The sequence below is a fragment of the Vicugna pacos genome, chromosome 23 (assembly GCF_048564905.1).
Source record: "Vicugna pacos chromosome 23, VicPac4, whole genome shotgun sequence".
Lineage (NCBI taxonomy): Eukaryota > Metazoa > Chordata > Mammalia > Artiodactyla > Camelidae > Vicugna > Vicugna pacos.
In genome coordinates this window covers 19,024,157-19,045,270 of record NC_133009.1, presented here as the reverse complement: position 1 = coordinate 19,045,270, position 21,114 = coordinate 19,024,157, and the positions used below count along the sequence as shown (strand labels likewise).

At 36.3% G+C, this 21,114-nt stretch overlaps 1 protein-coding gene across 1 annotated transcript in view; it reads left to right on the top strand.

Annotated features, from left to right (window-relative positions):
* The window catches only part of ADSS2 (adenylosuccinate synthase 2), a 30,085-nt gene extending 12,643 nt beyond the window's left edge, over positions 1 to 17,442 (top strand). The window contains exons 5-13 of the mRNA XM_006198809.2: positions 4,484 to 4,550; positions 4,818 to 4,925; positions 6,116 to 6,197; positions 6,893 to 7,019; positions 8,315 to 8,469; positions 9,637 to 9,761; positions 11,032 to 11,129; positions 14,796 to 14,945; positions 16,296 to 17,442. Coding sequence (XP_006198871.2) covers positions 4,484 to 4,550; positions 4,818 to 4,925; positions 6,116 to 6,197; positions 6,893 to 7,019; positions 8,315 to 8,469; positions 9,637 to 9,761; positions 11,032 to 11,129; positions 14,796 to 14,945; positions 16,296 to 16,348 — 965 coding nt within the window. The 3' untranslated portion in view covers positions 16,349 to 17,442. The remainder of the gene's footprint in view (positions 1 to 4,483; positions 4,551 to 4,817; positions 4,926 to 6,115; positions 6,198 to 6,892; positions 7,020 to 8,314; positions 8,470 to 9,636; positions 9,762 to 11,031; positions 11,130 to 14,795; positions 14,946 to 16,295) is intronic.
* The last annotated feature ends 3,672 nt before the right edge of the window (positions 17,443 to 21,114 follow it).

Sequence of the window (21,114 nt, the reverse complement as noted above, 5' to 3'; positions counted from 1 at the left end):
CATTAGCTAGAATGAACTGGATTCTAAAATTAATTTCAACCACTGCCAACGTATTTGAAGTTTGTTCCCCTATCATCCTATCTCTGAATTAGAATTAGAATTAGAATTCTATCTCTGACAGAATTAGAATTTTTAATTATCAATGACATGATTAAGAGGTCCTAACCAGAAAAGAGAAAGAACTATAAACCACATAAGAAGCTTCTGTGACTGAGTGGAACTATTGTGTTGAGTTTGGATATGTTTCATGCGGCAGTAGTTGCTGTAGTTTTCCCACTGACCTTCATTTAAGAGGCTGTCCCATCAAAATTCTTAAGAGTGTTTATCAACCAAGTAACAGGACCTCTGAATAACAATCACAGATTTGAATATTATGCATAATCTTAGGAACCCAATACAGTAACTTAATTGAAGTAAACTGTACTGTATCGACATACAGCTTTTATGTGAAAAGTCCCTTCTCATTACGTAGTTTGCTGTGGGCTTCTTAATCTATAAAATCTGAAAAGAACAGCTTGTGATTACCACTGCAAACACTTTTCATTAATTCACATTATCCTATATGTTTATGAGTAGGTTGGTATTCTCCCTGCTCAAGACTTTGCCAGTTGTGAGTGTCACTAGACAAAATGTGTAGATACATACTTCTGTATTTTCATAAAACACAGGAAGCTTGTGAGTCATTTGTATTTCACATGACTGTATTTAAACTATGAAAATATTAACTACTCGTTATACTTGTATTTAAACTGAACTTTTTCTTTGAAGAGTTCATAGTTTTTTCTTTATAGCAAAACTGCAATTTATATTTCCAGAGTGATTAATAGCATAGATGTATAACAAGACAAAAAAAAAAAAGGAAAAAATAAGCTTTGCAGTCCCAAATAATAGCACATAATTTGGGTGAGGACAGAAGTGTTTCATTTTGCTTTTCTGAGGAAGGCGGTTGTAAATCTGTCATATTTATTGGTCATTTTAAGCTTCTGATTAAAAAAGAAATCATCCTTTTATCCTGTCACCAATATAGTTTAAAATATTTTTTGTTTATTACCTTATCTTGGCACTTTTAAACATTTATGTATAATCATTATAATGCTGTATTATAGAAAGCAATACTGTGTTATGAATATTTTTTCTGACAGTCCATTAGGTATGTAATGAAAATTTTATTTTTGTACATTACTATTGTAGTGTTTTTGTCTGTTTGTACTCAGTAATCATTATCCTTATACGGATTTTTTTTCTGTAACCATAAGTCATTTTTAACTTCATAATTTTTACATATAACCTTTTGGTATTCATTCCCTCTGTCTTATTGATAAAGCAAAGCATTGTATTAGATGGTGAAAGTCGCTACTTATCTTCAGAACTTTGTCATGCTCCTCTGTCATCTGCTGTGTGAAATTCAATATCTTAATACCACAATCTAGAATTGCAAATTAGGATAATACCTTGTATGGACCCTTTGAGTAACTTACAACCTTAATGTGCATAATCAAATGAGTAGATACAAATATATGCTGATGGTAATCAATCTTTGGAAAGAAAATAGGGTTAAAAGAGATGGCTGTGTCCCTGTCTGGATTCTCCACCTTTCTTCTTCATTACAAGCGCTTTGGGTCTGTTACTTGACAATTTGCATCCTTGAATATAGTGCAGTAGTTAAACAAGTTACTTAACTGTATTTTAGAGTACAAAGACCAAAGGAAATAGTGCAGGGGGGTCAAAGGACCAGAGTAATAAAGACCTGAGGAGGTATGAGAAGTAAGCAAAGTGGATATTACATGTCCTGAGGCTTACACTGGACACTTCAATGTAGTATAACAATAATGTTAATAAAAATTAACTATAATAATTAAAAGTAATAAGGTGATGTTAATGAAACTTAATTACTGAAGGTGCACAATTATCTTTAATTTAAAACATTCGACTGAATCCCCAAGGTGGCATTTTTGGTTTCAATGTATAGGCTGTAGAAAATGTAAAAGGCATTAACAGCAACTTCAGACAAAGACTGTTCTTTCAAAACCAGTAACTGTGGAGATATTAAGGCTCCATGTCATGATGAAGCTTTATGAAAATAATTATTTTGATTATACTAATAGCTTCCTGGAGCCTAGAGAAACCCAAGAAAACATTGGCTCTATGACAAGGTACTTGGCTCACCTGCTTTCTAACAACTATTTGTGGTTTGCCCGTTGCCTTTGTAACTTCTTTGAACATAGAAAATAAAATGATTTTGAAATGCAAATTTTCTCTTATTTAAGAGAAGTAACATAAGTACTCCAAGATCTCAATCTTGCTGTAACTGATTTGCAGTGTTTGAGTTTAGTGAAACAGCTCTCAAGAGCTATCCTGGCCTCTCAAAAGTAGATAAGGAAGGCTGTTGGCTGGGCACCAAAATAGGAACATGATAAAAAACTAACCCTATAGTTTGTGATAGCTATTTATTGGCCAAGCTTTAGAATCTATGTGTTAGAAATAAGTGAACATTTTAATGTACCACATGATATAGCAAAGTGCTGCACAAAGAGTATGCATGTTTTCTCCCTTTAATCACCATCTATCTTATTATGCAGAGCCTTCTAGTTCCCTAAAGGGCTACGCTGTTAGCCAAGGAGGTGAAAGACCTGTGCACTGAAAACTATAAGACACTGATGAAAGAAACTGAAGAAGACACAAAGAAATTGAAAGATATTCCATGCCCATGGATTGGAAGAATTAATATTGTTAAAATGTCCACACTACCCAAAGCAATCTACAGATTCAGTGCATTTGAAATTAAGTGCATTCAGTTGTATTAAAATTCAATGCAATTCCAATGGCATTGTCCACAGAAATAGAACAAAAAATTGTAAAATTTGTGTGGAACCACAAAAGACCCCAAATAGCCTAAGCAATCTTGAGAAAGAAGAATAAAGCTGCAGGCTGTATGTTCCCTGATTTCAAATTATATTACAAAGCTGTAGTAATAAAAACAGTATTAGCATAAAAACGGACACACAGATCAATGGAAGGGAATGGGGGCTCTGAAATAAACCCACACATATATAATCAGTTAATTTACAACAAAGGAGCCAATAATATACAGTGGGGAAAGGATGGTGTCTTCAATAAATGGTGTTGGGAAAACTGGAGAGCCAAATGCAAAAGAATGAAACTGGACTGCTATCTTATGCCATAAATGAAAACTAACTCAAAATGAGATTAAATACTTGAACATAAGACCTGAAACCATAAAACTAGAAGAAAATAGTAATAAGCTCCTTAACACTGGTCTTGGCAGTGATTTTTTTTGATTTGACACTAAAGGCAACAAAAGCAAAAATAAACAAACGGGACTACATCAAACTAAAAATCTTTTACATAGGAGGAAACCATCAACAAAATGAATAGGCAGTCTACAAAATGGGAGAGATAGTTGCAAATCATATATCTGATAAGGGGTTAATACCCAAAATAAATAAGAAAAACTCATACAACTCAATAGAAAAAAAAGCCAAATAAAAAAAGGACAGAGGAATTGTACAGACATTGTTCACAGAAGACACACAGCTGCCCAACAGGCACATGAAAAAAGTGCTCAGTATCACTAATCATTAGGGAAATGCAAATCAAAACGACAATGAAATATCACCTCACACCTGTCATCATCGAAAAGACAAGAGATAACAAGTATTGGTGAAGATGTGGAGAGAAGGAAACCCTTGTGCACTGTTGGTGGGAATTTAAATTTGTGTAGCCATAGGGAAAACAATATGGAGGGAGAGGGAGAGAGAAGAGAGAGGAAGCATAGAAGAGGCATATTCAGACAGGAGAAGCATATGCCTTGGAGCCAGGGACTTAAAAGAATGCCTGTGTAGGGGGAGGGCAGAAAGGGGGCAGAGCATAGTGTAAGGTGAAAGGACAGACTGTGCAAGGAGGCCATGTAAAAGAGTTTTGTCTTTTTCTTTTAAGCGATAGAAAGACATTGCGTTTTAAAGACAAGGGAGTGGTGACCTCATAGTTGTGTCTTGGAAAGATAGCTTTGGCTGCATTAAACAGTATGAATTAGAGGTGTCCAAGAGTGGAAATAAGACACTAGGAGGCTACAGTTATAGTGAGAGATGATGGAAGCTTGGAAACAGTGAGGGAGAGAGGGATGGCCTGGAGTCCCGAACTTGAAGAGTGTATCTTGGCAAATGAGCTTTATAGAACTGTAGAGTTTTCCAAAATTACTCTCTTAAGGACTCATTTTAAACATAGTATATATTGCAATAGATATGAATGAGTGATCAGGCATATTTTTCATATTAATATGCCAGTTAGCATTATAACCTTCACTCCTACCATTATTGTTGCTTTTTAAAATGTCTGCCTTCAATTTGTCATAAATTACGCTGAAGGGATTTGTAACTTCAGTAATTTAAAATGCAGTGTCTGTTGTTTTCCTGTATTACTTGTTTCAACAATAACTGTAATTTTGTTTTTTTTTCCCCCTCAGTATTTGATTTTCATCAAGCAGCTGATGGAATCCAGGAACAACAGAGACAAGAACAAGCAGGGAAAAAGTATGATTTTTCGTGTGTGTGTGTGCGCGCGTGCAGTTTAAGCATGCCCAAACTTTTATGCTGAAATTCTAGGCCATGAGTTTAAGAAAAATAAGTATTAGAATATCCTGTTTAGTTTTCAGAGAAACTCAGTAAGATTGTGAAAATAAACTTAACCAGGAAATAACATAGGCAGAAAATAGTCACAGTGTTTATTGTTTGCGATGATCTGATCATAAGATGTATCTTTCTTTTCTAACTCAAAGCTTGTTTTGATTCATTTTTAAGTTTGGGTACTACAAAGAAGGGCATTGGCCCAGTTTATTCTTCCAAAGCTGCTCGGAGCGGACTCAGGATGTGCGATCTTGTTTCTGACTTTGATGGCTTCTCTGAGAGGTAACTGTCTTGTGATTGAAAAAATGGGAAAAGTGAGTGGATTTTTAGAATTTTTAAAACCCAGGATACAAATCGATAAAATCAGTATTCTGGTTGAGTAGTAGTGGTTGGCTTTTCTGTTTCAATTGAAATATTAAAGTTATTTTTTATTACATTCTTTAAAATTTTTTTTATTCTGGAGGGAGGTAATTAGGTTTATTTATTTCTTAATTATGATTATTTTGTAATGGGGGTACTAGGGATTGAACCGAGGACCTTGTGCATGCTAAACATGTGCTCTACCACTGAGCTATATGCTCCCCCCCTTTTATTACATTTTAATTGGTCCTTAATTTCAGATTACCTGCATGAAAAGTAACATGGTGATATTATGTAAGTACCTTAAGACAAAGCCAAAATTCTATTTAAGGACTGGAGTTTGGATTTGTTTACTGAGAAATACAGATGTTTCCAGGGGGAGGTGGCAGTGCTGTGGTGGGGTCACCAGATCCTGGGGTCTTGATCCTCGGGTATTTAGGTTCAAAGACTCCATTGTGCCCTCCCACCTAGAAATAATCAGGCTCTCAGGTACTGGTGAACTACTGTGTATCAAACTCACCCTGAAATATAGAAATGCCACATTAACACTTAATTTCTATAGAAAAATCTCTATGGGAAACCTAATAATCATAAAAAAATTATATGGTGACTCAGTGATGGGGAGTTAGTTGTTTGGATCTAATAACAGGTGGTATCAAAGATCATGTTCTGTATCCATTTTCAGTCAGCAGTTTGTCTGTCTGCACTGTCGCAGTACCTCCTTGGGAATATAGAGACAAATTGTTAATGTCTGCCTCTGTGTCTCTTAAAGCATCATGCGGACTATCCCCTTTTGTCTGTCACACAGTATAATATAGTTAATTCAGATGTAAGTTTTATGGTTACAGATTTCTTTCATTCCCTCCTTCTCGCCCTTCCCCACATCACCTTAATGATATTGTTGATATTCCTAAACTTCAGTAAAAAATATTTTAAGTGTATTGTGTATTCATATGATTGATTTCCTTTATTAGATTCTGTTTCTCGGAGTGTAACTTCAGTTTGGGGGTTGTTAGTGAGACCACTTATCTTCAGAAACCATTTGAATTGAATGATCTTATTCAGTATATTTTTAAACAGAGCTGATGTCTTGATTTACCTATATTTCTCAGGTTCAAAGTTCTGGCTAACCAGTACAAATCTATATACCCCACTTTGGAAATAGACATTGAAGGTGAATTACAAAAACTCAAGGTAATGCTTTCTGACCTTTATAATGTCCTTTTAAAAGCTTGTTTGCCAAATTGACATCTAGATCTTTCATTGATTCAGTCTTTGTGTTAGAGACTGAAAATTTAAGAATGAAGAACATGTAGTCTTTAATTTCCTTTATGGAGCTACCTTATGACTCAGAAGATACACATTAATAGCTTAATAGTATACTAAGTGCCACACAGATATGTGTAACGTATTATAGGTCAGAACTGATCAAGTAAATTGTTTGTACTTTTGAACTCTAAAAGCATGTAGGCCTAGAAAAACTTGGCATGTCTGAGTAACTTTACATGATGTAGCTTAAACAAAATACAGAGTGGGGAGCAGGGTGCAGGAGTAAAATACCTGAAAATATATCACTCATAGCAATTTGGAGGATAGATCAACAAAGGGACAAGTGGTAGATGCTATGTTTTAAAGCTAACCAGCCCATTTAGGAATGATACCCCATAGGGTTAGTCTCTTTAGCACAACACTCTTGAGTCTATTAAGAATCTTCATCAGCATGAGAGACTACAGCCAATCCAAATGTTGCGGTAGGGTGAGCACCATCACCAGCCCCTTTCTACTTTGCATTTGTCAGTTTTCACGGTCAAAATCAGGCAATTTTTACACATTGGTTATATTGTAAATTTGTTAGTATACACTGACCTTGGTTTTTGTCTTTGGATTAGGGTTATATGGAAAGGATTAAACCAATGGTGAGAGATGGAGTTTATTTCCTATATGAGGCTCTCCATGGACCACCAAAGAAAATCTTGGTAGAAGGTGCAAATGCAGCGCTACTAGATATTGATTTTGGTAAGTGAGGTATGACTTATGGGGAGCTTAACTGAGTCCTAAAGTGCTTAAGATATAAATAATTAATGTTAGCATTAATGGATTTAAAATAAGGCTTTTAGCTTGTATATTCAGGAATGATGAAAGTTTGTCATCTCATACTAACCTTTTTTTTTTTTTAAAGGATCATTATGGAAAACATAATACATATGTTAAGTTCTGTAGTTCATCAGAAAAATGAAATCACTATTTGGGTCAATGGATTTGGGTTGTATAAACTGTGATTTTTTTTTTTTAAACTGTTTAGTTTGTGGTTCAGTTCCAAACCTCATTTCCTTGGAACTGTAAGATGATTAGATGAATCCTATGAAAGGACCTTTAATTCAGCCTTTTTTAAAATATCAAGAACTAATACACATTGTTATTAAACATGCACATTCTAAGATCTGTGGATCTGTTTAATTAATTCCTGGGCATGAGATTCTGAATGGATTTAGAGCATTTCATCCATCTTCAAAAAGTTAATGCCTAACGTCTTCAAACTACTGCCCCGTTAATTTGTTGGCCTTTCCATCTAAACGTGATCTCTCAGGATAAGTCCGATTGTTCTCAGCTCTTACTGACATTTCATTGGCTTTTGACTCCAAGTAAGCCAAGTAAAGAAAGAGTCTATCTATATAATAGATATGTATGTTTGATACCATAATATGCAATCTGGAAAGAAAGCCGTGTCTAATTAGCACAGTGAATAGTTTAAGTATGAAGAGGATCTTGGGGCAAGGGTTGGGAAGTACACCGCTCTTCACTTACTCTTGTCATTTCAGGGATTATTCCCTGAGTAGAGATCAAGAGGTTAGAAAAGGCCACAGAATTCTTAGTGTACTGTTGTCACTCCAGGTTGCTGATACACCTCAAATATATATATCAAGGGAATGAAGTAAATTTCTTTTAAGCTGACAGGGGATTGTTAAAATATATAGACTGCAAATCCACACAGTTGAATAACACCAGAGTTTTGGCATTAAATTATTTAGCAGTCCATTAGGTGAGTGCCTGCCAGACAGCTGAGCAACGGCATGTACTCAAGGAGCCTCTCTACCATAAGCACTGCAGTTAATAGCACTAACCATCTAGAGGTGTTTTTACCTCTCTACAGACAAAAAGAATCAGGAATAAAACATTGAGGCTTTGAAAAGGCAGTTACAGTTATACTTAAGTCTGTCAAATACCTAAATATACTCAAATTTTCATAGTAATTCTGTTTTAAAAGAACGCATATCATTTGTGTATATTTTACCATTTGTTTCTATTTTTAGGAACTTATCCTTTTGTAACGTCCTCAAACTGTACAGTTGGAGGTGTTTGTACTGGCTTGGGTATGCCCCCTCAGAATGTTGGAGAAGTGTATGGAGTTGTGAAAGCTTATACAACGAGAGTTGGTATTGGTGCCTTTCCGACAGAGCAAGACAATGTAAGCCTTTTTCTCAGTAAATCTAATTGAAAACGTTTTAAAATAAAAACTCAGCTTTTTTCCCCTTAATGAATTCTTGTCTTCTGTGCATTTCACTTAACTTACAAAATTGATCAGAGCAACATTAAAAAAAAATTGGATACCCCTTTGTTGTCAGTGGCAGCAGACTGGCAACTGAAGAGGAGGGATTAGTACTCAAAGGTAACTGTAATTGCAAGGCTAAGTGAAGGTGAGTGTATGAAGGGAATTAAGGTAGTGGAAGAGAAAGAAGTTAAAAATAACAACTACCTTTCACTAAGAGCTTATTAGGAGCCAGGGTTGAGGAAAGTGATCTCCAGACGTTGTCTCATCATAGCTAACACTTACATGGTAGTGACCTTGGGCTCGGCGCTGTTCAACTGCTGTAAAGTTAGAAGTTCTTTGGATCCTCACTACAACTCAGGGAGCTGGGTACCACCACCAGCCCCATTTTACACATGAGAAACTGAGGCACGGAGAGTTGAAGTAACTTGCCCAAGGCCACGTAGACAGACAAGGCTGGGATTCAGACCTCACAGAGTAGCATTTTAGAAAAATACATACTTGTAATGATGTCAGAATATGTGAGGTAATAAAGTGATGGCTTTAATCAGGAAGGTGTAAATTAAGGAATAGATAGATCATAGATGGGAAGTTAGGTTGTAGGGAATGGCTGTAGCCTAGAACTTATGAGCATTGTTTTCAGTCTTAATTCTCTTCAAAGGGATGTTGTGATAAAAACTACTTTTATTAGATGAGTTTGCCTTATGGTTTTCAGGGAAATCATCAAGCCATTAGCTGTTCTTGAAACAAATTAGCTTAATGTGTCTATTTTAATAAATTCTTACTAATAACAGGTTTTGATATAGAGCATTTATTTTTATATGTTAATCTAAATTTTAAGAAGTTATCTATATACTATTAAAAAATTGGTTTTAAAATAATGGTAAAAAATGAAGCCAAAAGTTGGATGTTTTCAAATAATGCCTCCCTCACATAAAACCCTTCATCTCTGTGGAATTCTATCTTCAACTTATTTTCTGAAAGCTGTTAATCTCTAAGAAACTTTGACTTGTTACCTTAAGTATAATTCTACTCGATTTACAGCTTTGGTATTCTAATCGGAAAGTTTTATTTTCTGTTCCTTAGGAAATTGGAGAATTATTACAAACGAGGGGAAGGGAGTTTGGTGTAACTACTGGAAGGAAAAGAAGGTGTGGCTGGCTGGACCTTGTTTTGCTCAAATATGCTCATATGATTAATGGATTTACTGCGTGAGTATTTCTAGAAACTTTTATTTTATAAATGACATAAATGACAATTCCTGACCACAGGTTAAATTTTGTGGAGTGCACACTTGAGGTAGGGCCCTAATAGAGAAATTTCACTCTTTAGCCTTAGAATGAAATTGCAGTTTAAGGTAGAAGTGGACTAAGTTGTAAAGGAAGGGTACATAAGGAGAGGGACCCAGGTTATCGTCCTAGGCGCCCCAAGTTGGGAGAAAAGAATCATGATACTCATATATGCGAATAAGTATAGAGGGAAGTAAGACAGGTGGGTGGTTAGATAGATGGAGCAACATAGAGTATGTGTACAGAGGGGAGGCGATGTAACAGCGATTTAGTGCATGGGCTTGATTGACAGCTGACTTCTGGATTCAAATCTCAGACCCATGCATTGTGCTGTGTGACATGGGGCAAGTTAATCTTTCTATTTTTAACCCCTCATCTTTAAAATCCAGATAACAGTATTATCTACTTCAAAAGGATATTTTGAAAACTAGATGAGAGCATATACCATGCTGACTGGCTTGCTAAGAATGCTCAGGAAAAGTTACTACCATATATACATAAATATGTAAATAAATGCATTCATGTTTATATTAATTAGGCTTAACTTCTAGCAAATAACAGAATAAAGGATAAAAAAATCATCTGTGGGCAAGAATCCCAAACCTAGGGTTTTATCTAATTTCTATAGATTTTCCCCTTAAAACTGTTCTCCAGTCAGTTTATTGGGAGATTTTGTTGTATCATGAAGAAGCCCTTAATGTAGTTTCCTCACTCTCCTTTGAGAGTTTCTGACCGAGGGTGGAGGTGATGGTAAGCAGAGTGAAGAAATGAGGGTTGATGATATGTGTAAATGTTATCCACGGGGACCAGTCAGTTTTACTGTGTCCACCCCCGCAGAATGTATCCTTTCCTCCAGGCAGCCCTCCTATGGATGTGTATGGATATGTGTTGATTGATTCTGAGAAAGCTAATCAGGAGGGTGTGGATCAGTCAGTGAAAATGTATTTAATTATTAGAAAAATAACTTACTAGTAGATCAGTAAAGTTTTTTTTTTTTAATGAGGAAAATACATCAGTATATTGTCCTGTAGTGTTTATGCGTGGTGTGCTTTAAAATATAATTCTAATCAGTTTTCAGAATTGCTTTGGAACTTTTAGCTTTGTATGAATTTTCCTTTACTCCCTCATCAAGTTAGTTGTTAAGGGTTTTAAGAATTTGCTGTTTTAATGTTGCCTTTTCTTCCAAAATTAGGTTGGCACTTACCAAATTGGATATTTTGGACATGTTTACGGAAATCAAAGTTGGAGTTGCATACAAGTTAGATGGTGAAATCATACCTCATTTCCCAGGTACTCTTTTAGGGGTGGCTATGTATAGAGAGTATTATTAGATGAATGTCTTAGAGCAATTTACAAAGCACTTCTATATAATTTATTATACATAGTCATAGGCTTGATACGCCCTTTGTGACTAGGGCAAGTACATTCACTTACTGTTAGCATTTTTTCCATAGCTGCTATGCATTTGGGTGCTGGGTTGCAGCAATCATGTGCTCAAACTTAAAATAGGAAAGAAACATGGTACCACTGAGCCCAGTTATGCTGCTTCTGAATCTCATCTTCCCTACTTTGAAAGTAACTTCTATGTAGGCATTTCTCCCTTCCTTGAGAAATGTGGGGTAGGAGAAAAGAGCTCCCTGCCTGTCAGGGTAAGCAGGCTGTTAATACATTAACCCACTCTGTCCTTCAAGCCACAGGAATGATTTTTTTCCCTAACTTCTACTCTGTGTCTAAAGTGGGTGGATGTAGGGAGATTTCCTACTTGAGGCAATGTATTTTTCAGGCATAGCTTTAGTATCTTAAGTTAAATGATTTCTTCAGTTACTCAGGAAGTTCCAAAAATATTTCCAGCTTCCAGAAATAGAAACTGTTAAATTGTCTAATCATCCTTAAGACTGGGAATATGCCAAATGAAGGAATGTTGACTAGCTTGATGGAACTTGGTAGGCTGGTAGGTTTTGTAACTTGCTGATGGTGACCAGTCCTTGAACTGAGGATAGCTGCAAGTTCTTAGATAGATGTTTAAAGTCATTATCTCTAAGTCTAACATTTGAGCCGTTTCCAGTTTGGTTCTGGTTTTTTTCCCTTGATTGTGGATCACTGTTTCTATGTCTAATGACTGTTTGTTGAATATTGGACATTGTGGATAATATGTTGTAGAAACTCTGCAGAGTAAGACAACTGATTCTGTTGTCTTACTCTGCAGAGTATTGATAGCTTGATTTTATGCTTTGTTAGTATAGCTACGTGGAGAGCTCAAGGTTTTCCCCCACCTCTCTAACGTAGCATGAGACAGTCTCCAAATTCTGTCTCCTCTGTGGGTCTTGACAGAGCTTGGTTTTAGGCTTCATTATGGGTGGTCTGCAGTAGATTTCAGTCTAAGGTGTGGTTTTTACTTTTAATGGGCAGGCTTTCTGGTGTCTCAGCTGGATGCCAGAAGAGTTAACAAGGTATAGAGAGACCCGCTCCTGGCAATCTGGCAGTGCTGGAGCTCCAATGTGCCCCGTCCCTTCCCTTTTACCAGCATTGCTTGACCTCTGGAATCTTTGTTCCACTCAACCATTTGACAGCTGCTACCTGGTCATTTTCTCTGATGGTCCAGTTCTTTGCATATATGGCTGAGCTTTAACCATGGACTTTCACACAGACTTCTGGGAGAGGTGTACCCTCTTTATATAGCTCCCTTCTCTCTGACTCTTGACCTCGATGATTCTAGCTGCTTTAGCATTCCTAATGAAATCTGATACCTGCTGTCTAAGATCAGTGGGACCACCGTTCTCTGCTGACCCCAGTGTCCTGACTTCATTGATCAGGAAATTGTCCCTAGGCAGAGAGTGGAGTAGTTTCAGAAATTGCTTGTGAGTTTTCTTTCTCTCAGAAACAATAGTTTGCACTGCCTATGGTCCACTGCCTAGAAAGAGTTGTCATATTTTGTCCAGTTTTATGGTTGTTTATGCTAGGAGAGTTAGTCTAGAACCATGTACTCCATTATGGCTGGAAGTAGAAGCCCCAAGAAGTGTCTTGATTCATTCTTCTACTGTCTACCACAAGCAGCTCTGACATACCCGCTTAGTGTGGTCCATCACTTTCTATAAGAGTCCAAGAACATACCTAGTGTCATGTTTTTATCGCCTTTGGATCATGGATAATGGGAGAGCACTCCCATATCAATGTACTCTCTTATTAAACTTTCTGTTCCACCACCCATAGCTCCACCTGATCCAGTTCCATACATACTCCTTGGCTCCTACTGGTAAATGTTGGCTTGATCCCGCAGATCCTTCAGAGTGTAGTCCCTCTCCTCCTATAGCAGGCCCAGTGCTTCCTTGGCCAACTTATGTTGCACCTTGACCCTAGATATTTTTCGCTAGTCAGGAGGGGAGATAGAGGTAGGTCCTGCCTTGCAAGGCAGAGGCCCCTGCATTGTCCTCAAGCGAAGGGAAGCCCTAACCTTTAACAGGAAGTAGTAGGCCATTCTGCAGGCCATCAGCAAATCTAGGGGTTCATCCTGGATGTCTCATCCAAAGTCTCAGGGTCCCACTTTTTTCTCAAAAAGGGATCTGGCCTTGTCATAGCAGATTTGCTGAATCTGAGAATTCAGCTCTCCCTGGAGCTCTGCTGTCTGTGACTGAGTCCTGAGCCTGATCCTCGGTTCTTCCTGCTCCCTGCTGTAGGACGTGAGATTCTCTCTGGATGCTGCTGCCAAGGAGGCCCTCTGACTTTCACACTTTGCCTTTCATTGTCGTTCTCCAGTTCATGAATGGCATTGATCTAGAGCCACTCAGTTCCGTTGTTCCATTGTGCTCATTTCTCAGTGCTTCAGATATTGCCAGAACTTTACTTTGCACCCTGGCATCCCAGTTCACCTCCCATGAGAAAGTTTTAACAGTTGCACTATTATAGCATGCCAGAGACTGTCCATACTCTCGCCACCACTAGTGATGCAGTGACCCAGTTCCAAGATCTCGTCTTAGAGCCTTCTTCCTCGCACCACTCTTGGCACCAGCTGTCTCACTTTCCATTCCCTGGGAAACACTCTGATACAGAGATTTGCGGGTAGGTAGTTTATAAGTGCTCTGAACAGCAGTATCTGTAAGGGAGTGAGAGAAGAAGCAGGGCGAGGCAGAGGGACAAGGTGACCTGCCAAGTAGTTTCATAAAAAGCTCTCAGCTGATCCCATGGGGAGCTATAGGGCTGAATTCAGAGTTGTCCCCAGTTAAGGTAAGTGGCCAGGTCCTTTATATCACCATGTCGGCAAGTCATTGGAAATGGGCTGCACCAGGGTGACAGCTCCCTTCACTGGAGAGCAATTCCTAGGGGATTCTGAACTGTGAGTTCTCCGTAGGCAGTACTCCGTAGGTGGGGAACAAGGGTCTGAATCCTGAAGAAGGAAATCTGGACTGTACTATAGCATCCACCTATCTGTCTCTAGTCAAAGAAACTGTACATGTTCAGTTTCTTTTAGGAAATACAGAGAAAATGGTTAGGTGAGATAATGAAGAAAATTTCCAGCTAAGCCTTTGTATGTAGTCACAAAAACAATAGAAGGTTTCTCAAATGAGAGCAAGTCTGCAAACCTTTCTGTGAGATTGCTGCCATTACACAGATTCACAATCCCTAATCCACAGTGTGGAAATCTAAAAAGCTCTAAAAATTGCAAGTTGTAAGTTTGGCAGCAAAACTCATTTGACAGCAAAACCTGACTTGAACTGATGTTATTAGAACAATAATCTACCCACTTAGATTGAATAAACCTATTGCTGCAGAAATATGTTTGATTATAAAAAACTAGATGGTATATGCACTGCTTTATCTTTCTAAACTTTGAAAAATTCTAAATTTCAAAACATATCTGTCTCTAAGTATGAGACGTTGTGAACCTATGACATATCAAAAAGTTGTTTGGCAATAGACAGTGGACACCACGAACAAATATACTTATTCTTTAACTTTCAGCAAACCAAGAAGTCTTAAATAGAGTTGAAGTTCAATATAAGACTCTCCCAGGATGGAACACAGACATATCAAATGCAAGGACTTTTAAAGAACTACCTGTTAATGCACAAAATTATGTTCGATTTATTGAAGATGAGCTTCAAATTCCAGGTAAATATAAATACTTTATGAACAACCATCTTTACTTTTTCTACTTTTGACTTAACTGTCTAACTTTGAAATAGGATGAAAAACAGGTTATTTTGTATCAAGAGCTTGATTTGAACAAATTCCCAGAAAAGTATTAAATAATTTTATCCCTTAGAGTAAATATAATCATCTCTCTTTAATCCTTCACTTGCATGAGACCTCTCACACTTTTTGACCCTGTTTTAATTTTCTGTTAGTCTGTTTCTTACCCTGTGACATTCATTCTTATTTCTTTCTCCCTCTTCATTAACAAATCCTTTGTATCTTTACTACAACCAAAAATGGTTTGTGGTTTTTTTTGTTTGGGGTTAAACCACCCTTGAGAGTTAGAGGAGTTTCTTGACTAGATATTAGGAAGTAATAGGTATAGAAAATAGGAAATCCAATTGGAAAAAATAAAAGAATAAAGAATAAGGCTTCTTTATTAAAAAATAAATGTAAGCTGGCCAAGGAGTTAGGCATAACCAAGTTATGGCTATTATGACTAGTTATATGAGGTCTTTTAACACATTGCTTTTTTTTGTTTTATTTGTGCTGTTGGAGATTTCAGAGACAAAAAGTGAAGTGAGTGGCAAGTGTATTCTGTATAAATCTATTACGCACTTAATCTGATTTTGTATTGTGGTTGATTTGTGTTTGTGGTTCATCTCCAAACATGAATCTTGTTTTCCATATTGCTAGCTGCGCTTCCCAGCTTGATAACAAATTTTGTAAGCATGTTTGCTCACCGCACTTTTCACATCTTTTGAACTATAAACAACAGCGAATTTAACAATGACATCTGTAAAATACCTTAAACGCTTACCCATGTGGTGCAGGTGATTAGAGATTCCCGTAGGCTGGTACAGTAGCCAGTTCCTAAGGCTGCGCAAGTTAAAGCAGTATTCTCTCCCAGATAATGTCTACCTTTTTTGAGATATGAAAGCTGCAGTGACACTTCAGTGTCCTCTTAGCATTGACCATTTTTCAAACATGCTTATTTTTTCTAGTTATTAAGAACTTGATCAAAAGTGCCTTAGGTCTTTGCTGGTTTGGGCCAGTGTTTTACTCTACTAATTATTAGGAATTACAGAATTGTAAATATTGTGCGATTAAAACAGGAAACAGTAAGGCAAACTACCCTGTACTGGATGTTAACTGTATATTCTGTTTAGAAATTGGCATAATCTGCTAATAGAGCAAAAAGATAGCAAAAGGCACATGGGGAAAAGTTAAATGGTGACACTAAGCAAAGTGTGAGATCTGTTAATCCCAAAGTTTGAACATTATAAATGAATTAATACTTTTCTTATGCTTTTTTTCCACTCCCAGTTAGATGGATTGGTGTAGGTAAATCCAGAGAGTCTATGATTCAGCTTTTTTAAGGATTTCCAGTGATGCAAGAAGCACTCCTTGAGGGGGGGAAAGGACTTTCTTAAATATTTCATTTATGATCTACGAACTTCAAGAATAAAGACATTGAAGTGAGTTTTCAGCCCTACAGTTGTTTCCAGTCTTTTCAGATGGATGGCTGGTGTGGAGATAAACTTTGGCATTTTCCAGTGTCAGCTTCCTTAGCTGGCAGAATTGCCAAATCATTTGTTGCTCCTGCTGCTCATGGTGCCACATTTTCTTTTAATGTTTAGTCATAGTATAATCAATGTTGTTTGAAATCTAAAATAGAATTACTTTCAATGTAGTTTTTCTTCATTATTGTCATTGTGTATTCATAGGTTTTACCTCTATTAAATGGTAAGAACAATGAATGCAGTTTTGCACAAATATTTTTACATTCTGATCATTCAATTCTGTCATTGTAACCTCTGCTGTTAGAAAAAAATGGTAAGAGAGGAGTCCTGTAAACTTTTGTAATGCTATAAATTCTGTTTAAATTGTGAACTGTTTATTTTCTGCTGAGACCATTGCAAATTTGAGCTTTGGTGGTGGGAGGGGGTTATGTTTATGGGTCCTTTAATTTGTACAGAACACAAAACTTATTTCTTTCTGTAAATTATTTAACACATTGAACATTTAGTTAAATGTTCAAAGAGAAAAGATGTTCCCTAAAACAACAAGCTTAATGTTAAAAAAAAAATCATCATTAAAAGATCTGTTGTGATATTTGGTGGATATTTTTCTTTAATTTCAGACGTTAATATTCTGAAATGTATAGTTTTCCTTTTTTATCTTAACCATTATTTCAAAGTCAAGTGGATGGATTTTTCAACATTGTGCCTGCCAGTATGCCTATGAAGTCATCTATAAGTGTCCAAATGAACCCAAATTATTGGTCATAATTTTGATCATGCCTTTATTTTGTCTTTCTTGAATAAAGGTGTTATTTTGACAATTAGGCTTAACATACTGTGTTGTAGATTATCCTTCAACGAACAATTTTAAATGTTTAAATTAGGTGCCACTTAAATTTATTTTATTATGCCATCAATAGCTGATTAAAAAGAACCAACTATTTCTAGTATGTTTTGTGTATTGTGTTTTTATTCTGATAAGAGAAGTAATAGTAATACTACTAGCATATATAAGGAGGAGTTTTATCCCATAAAGAGTCTGTGGGATAAGGTGAGGAGAGATCAAAAATAATCTTTGAAAGGATCTAAATACCTTTTATCTTCATTAGATATATTTTATTAATAATTAGTTTAATAAGAAGTATAAAATAGAAGCAGCCTTGGATTCAATAAATAAAAAGGATAGTACAGATGATCTTACAAGCTTACTACTGATCAATAATGACGTTTATGTAAAATAATAATTTATATTTAATATATAATAAATAATTTTTATTTATTCTAATGGAAAGTGAATGGGGTTTTATGTCTCGCTACTCTTTCATCTTCCTATTTGGACTTCAAATTAGATTAGCTACCCAGAGCTAAAGCTCTATTAAAAGCAAATATTTTTGTTTGTTTTGTTTTTAATTTGGGGGGAAAGGGGTAGTTAGGTTTATTTGTTTGTTTGTTTGTTTATTAGAGGTACTGGGGATTGAACTCAGGACCTCGTGCATGCTAAGCATGCACTCTACACCACTGAGCTATACCCTCCCCCAAGAAGCAAGTATCTTAAAGTTCACGTTCTTATTTTGGCTATAAACATTGCATTATTGAAATATACTTTTAATAATGACCCAGAAGTAAATGCAAAAAACCCATTCTTCAGATTAGAAGTGGTCTTATTTTTGTACCAAAAATGGGTAACTCTCCTATTGATGTTGATAGACATTTACACATTTTCATTTTGGGTGATTCTCCTGTTTCTCTGTAAAAGTGAGCTATTTGCTAGTTGGTTGAGAGGCTCTGTTCTTCAGATACAGTTCAGTTTTTAAAATCATAGACAACAAAATAATCTCTGTTGAACAAGTATATATGCTAGATTCTGCTAGGTTTTGTGTATGTGGTAGTGACAAATACATTCTTCGTAAAATTTATGGTAGTGGGGACAGCATGCTGAACAAACATGTTATAGGCTATGATGGAAAAGTACAGAGTGCTGTGAAGAAACTAATGTAAATTTAGAAAATGTCAAAGAAGGCCTTTTGTGGAAATAGCATTTGAAGAGACCAAAAGGATAAGTATTCGAAGTACAAAGTAGTCAATATGCAAAGACCCAGATGCTGCAAAGAATTTGGGAAGTTTGAGCAACTGAACAAAATGAGTGAGGGGCTGGCGAGGCTGGTGAGGCCGATGAGGTTGGCAAGAAATTGGAAGAAGGCGAAGCCAAACAACCAAACCATGTTTTTTGCATGAAAGAAGAGGACTGTAGGCCAGAACGTGTAAGTATTCTCAGGAAACGTAGCAAGAGCATGGAACAACTGCTGAAACAAAATGTGCACTCTCACCTGTGAAACTTAGTGGGCAGGAAATGAATGATAGAATAAGATATTTCAGTGGGGAGCGGACCTAGTTAGTATATACATCTTATATATGAATCAAGTGTACAGTTGAATGGGGATGCCAATACTTCACAAATGAGTATACGAATATAATGCCATTCCAATCAGAATTACCATGTCAGATTCTTCGTAACTGGACAAAATTATATTGAGGCTTTGGTGGGAAAAGGAATGAGCAAAAACTCCTAAGATATTTTTGAAAAAGAAATGTGGAGAGACAGGGTTTTCCCCACTAGGTATTAAAACATTGTAAAGCTATTATAATCAAAGTATGTGGATTGTCATGGGGAAGAACAATATATAAAGGAAATGGACTGGACATTTCAGAAATAGATGCGGTATGTAGCGGAACTTAATAATGGATATTTCATTTCATTGGAAAAAGAATACATTAAAAAGTGATAGCAAAACAATCTCAAAATATGAACTTAACCTAGAATAAAAATCTAAATTATAACAGTTTTAATTAATAAAAGTAATGTAGGTAAATATAGAATCTTAGAAAGAGCCTTCTAAAGAAGAGCAGGAAACTTGGAAACCCTAAAGAAAAATGTACAGATTTGACCAAATTCAAAGTTTTAAAAATACTAGGGACAAAGTTTAAAAAAAAAAAAGCCAACCTGAGAAAGCAGAAGACAAACTTGGGAAAAACATTTCAACACATAACCTTAAAACACAAAGAGCTGGCACAGATAAGACCATGACAACTAACAGAAAGATGGGCAAAATTACAGCAGTCAATCCAAAGAAAAATAAATGTAAATGGCCCAAAACATGAAATGGTGTTCACCTTCCCCTTACAGGCAGGAAAATTTAAGTTAAGGCAATGAGATGCCATGTTTCATCCCTCAGATTGGTAAATGTGAAAAATAAAATCAGTACTACCAAGGGTATGGAGAAATAGGCATGGTCATAAACTGCTAGTGAGAATGGAATCACTACTATTTGGGGGTAAGCAATTTGGCAATTTCTATTACAATTTGTATTTGCAAATCCTTCGACCCACCAGCAGTCCCACTACCCCACTCCACCCCACCCCACCTCACTTCAAGGGAGAAAACCCCCTATTTAGCATGTAATAGCGTAATTAGACCATATGAATATCCATTAATAGTGTAGTAAGGTCTTCTATGAAACCTTTAAGACATATATGCATATTGACTATAAAGATGACCATGACATGTTGACACGAACACAGCAAGTTTTCTAGGTATGACACCATTTGGAAGGAGTTGGGGAGGGAGGAGGAAAATTTTAAACTATATTTGTTGGTCTAAATCTAAGACAAAGTATGTAAGGCTATATGTCAAACAGTCAACACCGGTCACTAAGAGAGGACTTTGTGATTATCCTTATACATCTTTGTATTTTGATTTTTTAAGCGTATAATTTAAAGTATTTTTTGTTTGTTTTTTGGGGGGGGATTAGGTTTGTTTGTTTGTGTTATTTTTTATTTAACGGATGTACTGGGGATCGAACCCATGACCTCATGCATGCTAGGCGTGTGCTCTAACACTGAGGTATACCCTCCCCTAATTTTAAGTATTTTCAAGAAATGAGATTTACCATTTACTGAGAATAAATTGCCATTTCAAGTATACCTGAGAACTGAGTATATTCAGTGATTAATAATTTTAGAAGTCCACATCACACATTGTAATCAGTATGTATCAGCGCTTTACATAAATACAATTGGGATGTTGGCATTCGACATCATTTGAAAGGCTTGATCTTAGAAACCCTGTGAGTGAACATCCACAGTGAACACAAAGGTTGTGAAAGAAGGGAAAACTATGCTTTCATTAGATTCTGCAGTTACATATTATATAAGCTGCCTATTTGGAAACTGCTTCTGGAATTTTGGGGAGACTATTAGCTCTGTAACTAGTTTCCCACTGTTTATTTATTCATTCGTTCACTCACTTAAAGTTAAAGGATAGTTTTGTTTGAAAGCACCAACATATACCATTAGCCTTGATGTTCATTTAGAACAGCATCCACCTTCATAGTATCTGCCTAAGAAGGAAAATAAGATTTGTATCACTTCTGTGCACAGCATCAGTCCATCTTTCTTCCTTGCCTTCCTTAGGAGACTTCTCCTGATTTTGTTTTATTTTTTATCAAAACATACATATGATTTTTACTTAAGCAACTTTATTGAGATCTAATTTATACCATAAAATTTACTTGTTTAAAGAAAACAACTTGATGATTTAGTAAGTTTACAGAATGGTGCAGCCA